At 53.4% G+C, this 6,505-nt stretch overlaps 3 protein-coding genes across 3 annotated transcripts in view, besides 7 other annotated features; all 3 read left to right on the top strand.

Annotated features, from left to right (window-relative positions):
• Nucleotides 1–7: 7 nt before the first annotated feature.
• Nucleotides 8–37: a microsatellite.
• A 393-nt stretch (nucleotides 38–430) lies between these two features.
• Nucleotides 431–448: a microsatellite.
• Nucleotides 449–709: 261 nt separating this feature from the next.
• Nucleotides 710–746: a microsatellite.
• Nucleotides 747–880: 134 nt separating this feature from the next.
• Nucleotides 881–912: a microsatellite.
• A 97-nt stretch (nucleotides 913–1,009) lies between these two features.
• Nucleotides 1,010–1,048: a microsatellite.
• Nucleotides 1,049–1,348: 300 nt separating this feature from the next.
• Nucleotides 1,349–1,381: a sequence feature (GA-rich).
• A 163-nt stretch (nucleotides 1,382–1,544) lies between these two features.
• Tco025E_00694 (uncharacterized protein) lies at nucleotides 1,545–2,846 on the top strand (the record flags this gene model as incomplete). Its single annotated transcript, XM_029367634.1, has 1 exon — nucleotides 1,545–2,846. One exon carries the CDS (start codon nucleotides 1,545–1,547, stop codon nucleotides 2,844–2,846), a length of 1,302 nt encoding a protein of 433 aa, XP_029232263.1.
• Nucleotides 2,847–3,248: 402 nt separating this feature from the next.
• Tco025E_00693 (uncharacterized protein) lies at nucleotides 3,249–4,034 on the top strand (the record flags this gene model as incomplete). The annotated part of the gene is made up of 1 exon (XM_029367633.1): nucleotides 3,249–4,034. The coding sequence occupies one exon, from the start codon at nucleotides 3,249–3,251 to the stop codon at nucleotides 4,032–4,034; it is 786 nt and encodes a 261-aa protein (XP_029232262.1).
• A 270-nt stretch (nucleotides 4,035–4,304) lies between these two features.
• Nucleotides 4,305–4,326: a microsatellite.
• Nucleotides 4,327–4,503: 177 nt separating this feature from the next.
• The window catches only part of Tco025E_00692 (uncharacterized protein), a gene marked incomplete at both ends in the record, with an annotated part of 2,079 nt that continues 77 nt past the window's right edge, over nucleotides 4,504–6,505 (top strand). Inside the window, one exon of the mRNA XM_029367632.1 lies at nucleotides 4,504–6,505. This exon is cut by the window's right edge and continues 77 nt beyond it. Within this exon, the coding sequence (XP_029232261.1) occupies nucleotides 4,504–6,505 (2,002 nt within the window).

Here is a 6,505-nt window from a genome sequence, read left to right as displayed (position 1 = left end):
CGAAGAAATATATATATATATATATATATATATATATTTAGAGGGGCTGCAAAGAACGGGCGTTAAAGCAGTGGGTGTTGTGGGTTTGGCTGGTGTTACAATGGCATTGCTCTTATGTTTATTTGTGTAAGTGGGCTCTACGCAAATACGTGGGCTTCCCATAACACAGGGAAATGGGATACACGCATACACACGCAATGATTGTGTGTGTGTGTCAAGGACAAAAAAAAATGAATGGCGCGTGGTAGAACACATGACTAAGTACTGAACTGGAAAACAACCAGTGTGAAAAGGTGTCCCTTATAAATTATATGTGCATTTGTCTGGGCAGAAGCACCGCCTATGGCATATCTATGTATGTGTCACATGTGCATCTGCATTGCAATGTTCTGCATACAGCCACGGTAAAAGACACGGAACAATGAAAAGAAATAATAATAATAATAATTACTTTACCCTGTCCCAAACCTCACCCGTACTCGCAGCGCAATCGTAACGATCAACTCCTCGAATATTAGTTCCATTGCAGTCGTTATTGTATTCTTTCTTCGCTTTCTTCCTCTCTCTCCCCCCTCTCCCCTCCCGTTTTACGTTTCTTTATATGACGGTGTTTCTTCTTCCTTTTTTTCCTTTAATTCTCTCCCAGTTTGTCTACTTGACTTACTGCTTGTTTTGTTGTTGCTTTTCTTCTTTATTCTGGGCCACTTCTGTGGGTGTGGTGGCGGTGCTGGTGCTGGTGGTGTGTGAATGCACGCAGCGTCTGTGCCATTCTTGGGTCGTGACAGGGTATGCGTGAGAAGGTAGTTACAGTTCTGGCGTGTGTGCGGCCATCTTATCAGGGCACCTTTTCATTTACTTTTTATCTCCCCCTTCCCCCTTTTTTTTGTTTTGTTTTTGTTTTTGTTTTTGTTTACTTCTGGTTGTATCCCAGTAGTGTTCTTTTCACGTTATTATTTGGACTTTCACTTTGGTTTGTGCCGTTTACCGTCACGCCACCACTTTTCTTTCCGTGGGTTTTGCGTGTGTGTGTGTGTGCGTGTGTGCGTGTAGGGGGCGTGGTGGGCCGCGGCACACGTGCGTTCTCGCGCAGACGGAAGGAGAGGTGGTGAATCACGTGATGCGGAGGCATAAATAATGAAACTCGCACACACGCAGAGGTTGAGTACGCGTGTGCATGTGTGTCAAATGAAGTGCTTGGAGGGCGCGTGGTCCAGAAACAGGGGAAAAGGAGACGAAAAAAAAAGAACAGGGATTTCCTTTGAGGAAACAAACTTCTTGGCGCGTCATGTCTCCATTTCTCCCTACTACCTTTTTTACTTCTCATACTCCAATGGGAATTCGTCTACGGTCTCTCTCCCTCTCTATATCTCTTCTCTTCTCTTCGCCTGCTCCCGCCGCCTGCCGTCTTGGAAAAAAGATTCCCTCCCAGTGGGGTGGAGGCGCTCTGCAAATCGAGCCATTCCTTGCCTGCATAAATACACTACACATATAGTATATAGTCTACCACATCACTGTCACTGGGGGAGGTGGCGGTGTCAGGGTCGATGATGACGCCAGACACGGCCAACGTCGGGTGTGTCGCGTCGTCCCCGGTGAGCAGCTACCCGACGTACACTCCGCCGCCGCCGCTGCCCGCACGAAATTCCGTGAGGAACACCCCTTCCACTGCAATGCAACGAACGTTTCACACTGAGTGTGACGAAGTGCTCCGATTAATTCGTGAAGACGGGCTGACGCGATCTGCGTCGGAAAAATCAAGCGGCGCCATGTGTGTGCCACGCAGCTCAACGCATGAAAAGTACAGGGCGATCCTCGATGAGGTGGAGCACCTCAACAAACTACTGGAGGTAACCGTCGAGGAACGGGATGACGTGGAGGGAGAGCTGCAGGGCAAGCTGACGCAGATGGAAATGGCGCTTCGTGAGAGCGACAGGGAGCTACAGGAGAAGGACGAGGAACTTATGCACCTGCGCGGTGTCGTGGAGTCTCTGAGGACGCAACTGGAGAAACTCACCACTGAAGTGGTGAGGCGCGGCAGCTGCAGCTATGGCAATGGCAGTGACACTGTCGCTGCGCGCGAAGCGGGCGGAGGTCCAAGCACGGTTGTTGCAGATGTCGCACCAGGGGAAAGGCCTGCAACCGCGCTGGATCGCCTTGCACAGAGCTCCTTGAGGTGGGTCGAGTTTCTGTTAAAGCGGTGCTTTTCCGTGGACGACAGGGCTGATGGGAAGTTAACGCATCTGCTGGGCCTGCTGAATGAATTGGGGGAGTGTGGCAGCGAACCCGGCCTGGACGCCCCCACGGTGCGGTCACTGTGCACCCAAGTCTCAAACTGTCTGATAGAGGTTGCTGAGAAAGGTGCCCTTGGGCGGCGCCACTTAGACTCCGACGCGTTGGACCTGCCAACTGCGACGGAGGGTCGCGTTTCAGGTGAGCAGGAAAATCTTCTCCGGCGACAGGTTGCGGGGCTGGAGGCAGAGCGGGATGCCCTCCGGCAGGAGGCAAGCATCATCGCCGAGGAGAATGTTCAGCTGCTGCGTGAATTGAAGTCACGAGAGCTCCCTTCACCGGGGGCGTCATCGCCTTCAGCCCGCGTGGATGGCTTGAAGGTTCAGAACGCCACGTTGGTGGCGGAGCGAAAGCGGCAGGCCGCCCTCATCCAAGAGCTTCGGCTGCAAGTCGAGAAACTGGAGGAGGAAAAGAAGGAACTGCAGACCAAATTTGTCCATCAGGCGGAGTCACTTAGACGGCATGAACGTGTTTTGCACTTTATTTCGCGGCACGAGCGGGGGGACAAAGGCGACAACGGTGGCAGCAATATACTACACACAACTTTGGCACAATGAGCCACGACCATCCCCGAGGTCTGCCTCCGCCTTCTTATCCGCCTCATTTGCCCCTCCCTGTAGTCTCTCATCACATACGTGTTTCTTTGCGTTTGCGGAACTACATGGATTCTTCCGAAATGTTATTTTCTTCCTTCTCGGCAATTACATTATGCTCCCTCCTCTCTCTCTCTCCCCCCTTCCTCCCTTCCGCCTTGCCTCTCGTTATCCCTTGCTGTGGGTGGTGCTCTGTTTTTCTTTTTTTTCTTTTTTCTGCGGTGTGTGTAAGTATCTACTACATCCTTTGAATTGCGTGTTTTGCGCGCTTGCTTCTAGTGAACCGGTGAGCGGGTCCCGTGGTGTGTACGTCTACAAAGAGTACCGTCCACGCACCGTTACTGCGTGTAAGAAGAGGAAAGAGCCATGTTTAGCCGGTCTGCGCTCTGCCTGACAAAGCGGTTTCGCTATAACACAAAGTATCCAGCTTTGGTGTCGTACAACAAACTTCCGTGGGAAATACTGAACCATGAAACTCCAGAGTTTCACATGCACGTGGCACCACACTATGAGCAGATCCTGACGCTCGCTGCGGCTACAGTTGTGCCGCATCTTGTTAGTAAAAAACACCTGGAGGTTCAGCCAGAGCATCGGCTGCGGCTGCTTCCTGGGATGCTGTACATGCTGGACGGCGATGGAACTCCCGAAGGTTTTACCGCCAACCGCGTTGTGGACCCGGTGGCTCTGCAGTACTACGGCCGCCTGGAAAGTTTATTTGCACCTTTGAAGGCGGTACGGATATTGATATCGGACGATCTTCGGCTTATTTGCAACACTGTCACATTTCAGGGACCTTTTCGACAGCCAGTTGCGCCGTATGCGTCGTTGGCCTCGTTAGAGGCTGTCACGCATAATTCGGGTAATTCCTTCACATTATTTCACTTTGTTAGACCAAACCGGCCACCGAGCGAGCTGCAGCTGGAAAAGTATTACCTCCACGCTCCTCGTGTCTTGTCCTTGGCGGGGTTTGCGTCCACGAGCAACAGAAACTGGGAACCAAAATTGCAGGCGCCGAAGCGCAGCAAGCGGGTGACGCCACTCCCTGCCTATAGACCGCCCCAAAGTTATTTGATGGGTCTAGCAGAACGACTTGCTGTGGTGCCCGGTAGTAGTTTTGGCCGTCGCTCGTTGATGTGGGGGCACTGGTTTTAGCTATGAGGAGGGAGAGCGGAGGTGTGCATACACACTCCCTCTCGGTACAAATAATCTGGAAAGCTCAATGCATATATATATATATATGCATTTCTGGGAGAGAGCGTTTAGCAGCAAAATACATGGGTGCCCGCCCAACCCTAATGCACATATGTAACATTTTTCTATCTTTCTTTTTCTTTTCTCTTCGTTCCTTTTTTTTGTGGGTGGGTAGGGGGTTATTCTGCGTATCAGTGGGTACGTTGTTGGCGTCGAGGAGGGACCATTCTTCACACACACATACACACACACATATATATATATACTTTGACACTGCATAGAAGGCAACGAATAGTTGGTGGTTGGGCTTTTGCCAGTCTGCATTGCTTTTAGAGTGACACCGAGAGAAGCCGAGGTTGGGGGTTGAGCTCCGTCCACACTCAAAAGGGAAACATTTATTTGCCTCCTCACTTATTTCTGCGTTGGGGCGATGCAGCGCCACCACAGGAATAACACCCTTAATGATCCCTATACAAGGCAAGGCAATTTTTTTACAACGGGAACAAATTCAATTTCTGTAGGGCTTAGTCCACCGCAAAGGTCCAGTGCGACGGGAGATGTGTTCCATCTGCAGCGTTGTGAGCGGTGTGGCGAAAGTTTTCGCGTTAAAGCAAGTACAGTGAAGTGCAAGTATACATGTTGGAGGTGTGGGTGCCCTGTGTGTAGACAGTGTCGCGTGCCGCAGCCAGACGCGGCCGACGTGTGGGCATGCACCTCATGCGTGCGGCCTCTAAGTTTCATTTGGCTCTTCCAGAAGACGCACCACGGCGTCCAGCTGCTGCTAAGTGTCATGGAGTTCTGCGATCCGCAGACGGCGCGCATCATGCGGTTTTTTTTTCCCGCCGCGGCCTTTGAGCGCATGACACCGTACAAGGCCCCGTTGAAGCTGCCCGTGAGGCAGCAGGAGACACCACAGCGAAGGCAGGTGCCCGTCAAGGCGTCTGATGCAAAGGTGGTCACGGCGGGCTCGGCGGGGACGCCGCGCCGCAGGTTAGTGGGGCCTTCCCCGCCTCATCCCCGATCACCGCGGCGGCGGCAGCAGCAGCAGCCGGTACATAAGATGACGCGAGCAAAGACAGCCTTCAGGCGCTATTCGCCCTCACCACAGCAGCAGCAACAAAAACAGGGCAGAAAAGGTGCACAGACGCCTATTGCCATGCGTCACTGCTTTCCACCCAAACGGTTTCCCTCGCCGGAGTACAAGTTGAAAAATAGCAACGCAAGCGGCGTTCCCTTTGCGAGGTTAGAAGCAGCAGTGAAAACGCCAGCAACAGTGCACTGCGACCCACAGGACCTCACAACTGCGCCCGACAAACGGGATGACGAAGAAGACAATGCAAATAAATTTTCGCGCATTGACGCCACGAAGCAAGATGGAAGCGTCCGAGCCAACCTCCCGCGTGTCAGCGATACACAGGTGTCGTCGATGCCCAGCGTTTCTGGGTCGCGGTCGGACAGCCCACCACCGCGGTTCCCACCTTTTTCCCAATTTCTAGACGAGCAGGAGGCGGCACTCTTGCTGCACGATGAGCGCTGCCCACAGCCACAGCAAGAACAATACGTTGCAGACCGGCATGCCGGAATGCGGGCGGACAACACGCCCAACCTCGCCGCGGCGAGGGAGAAGGAGCTGGAGCTGGAGGTGGTGGAGTTAGGTTCCCGTCCAGCGGCGCGTCTCTCTACCTGGACTGCCTCACCAAATCCTGTTACACCGCGTCCCACAAAGAACGGCGGAGCCACAGTTTCTGGCGATTCCAACGGTAGGCGGAGGCGCATCTTTAACCCGCCGCCGCAGCTGCGCGTCACACCGATGAAGACGTCACTCTCCATTTCACAAAGAGGGGCCGTAGGACACAACAGAGGATTCACTACCTCCACTGCGACGGCAGCAGCGACGAAGACGAATGCAACGGCAACAGTGAGGAGTCATCTTCTGACGGCTGCCAACCAAATCAATCATTCTTCGCATCCTGCCGAACCCCATTCCCGGACGAAAGCCACCCACTTTGGCGCTAACGGCAAAAATGTTCGCTCTATGAACACGTTTATTCAACTGCATACCTCGCGAGGGTTGACGACGCGATCGAGCATTCCCACACGAGTCACTACTCCACGTCCGTTTGCATCCGTGTCGTCGGCCTCGGGAGTAGGGGTACTGGCGACTGATAGGAATGAAATTGGTCCCTCTCTCGCTGGGCGTGGCACAACAAGTTGTCAGAGGACGCGAGCGACTCGCAACCCCACCAAGGAGTATTGTTTATCAGAGCGGAATGATTCGCGTCTCGCGAGTCCGCGGTTCGCACGCAAACCAACATCACGTACCCCATTGGCAGAGAGGGGTGTCCCTCCCACCTCTCGTGCGCCCCTGGTCCCCCGAGGAGGAACACGATTGCTGCCAACTTCGCCGATGACGGCTCGGCCGATGACGGCTC

This window comes from Trypanosoma conorhini, assembly GCF_003719485.1.
Source record: "Trypanosoma conorhini strain 025E chromosome Unknown Tco_14.4_contig_00017, whole genome shotgun sequence".
NCBI lineage: Eukaryota > Euglenozoa > Kinetoplastea > Trypanosomatida > Trypanosomatidae > Trypanosoma > Trypanosoma conorhini.
This window is presented reverse-complemented; position numbering and strand designations above follow the sequence as displayed.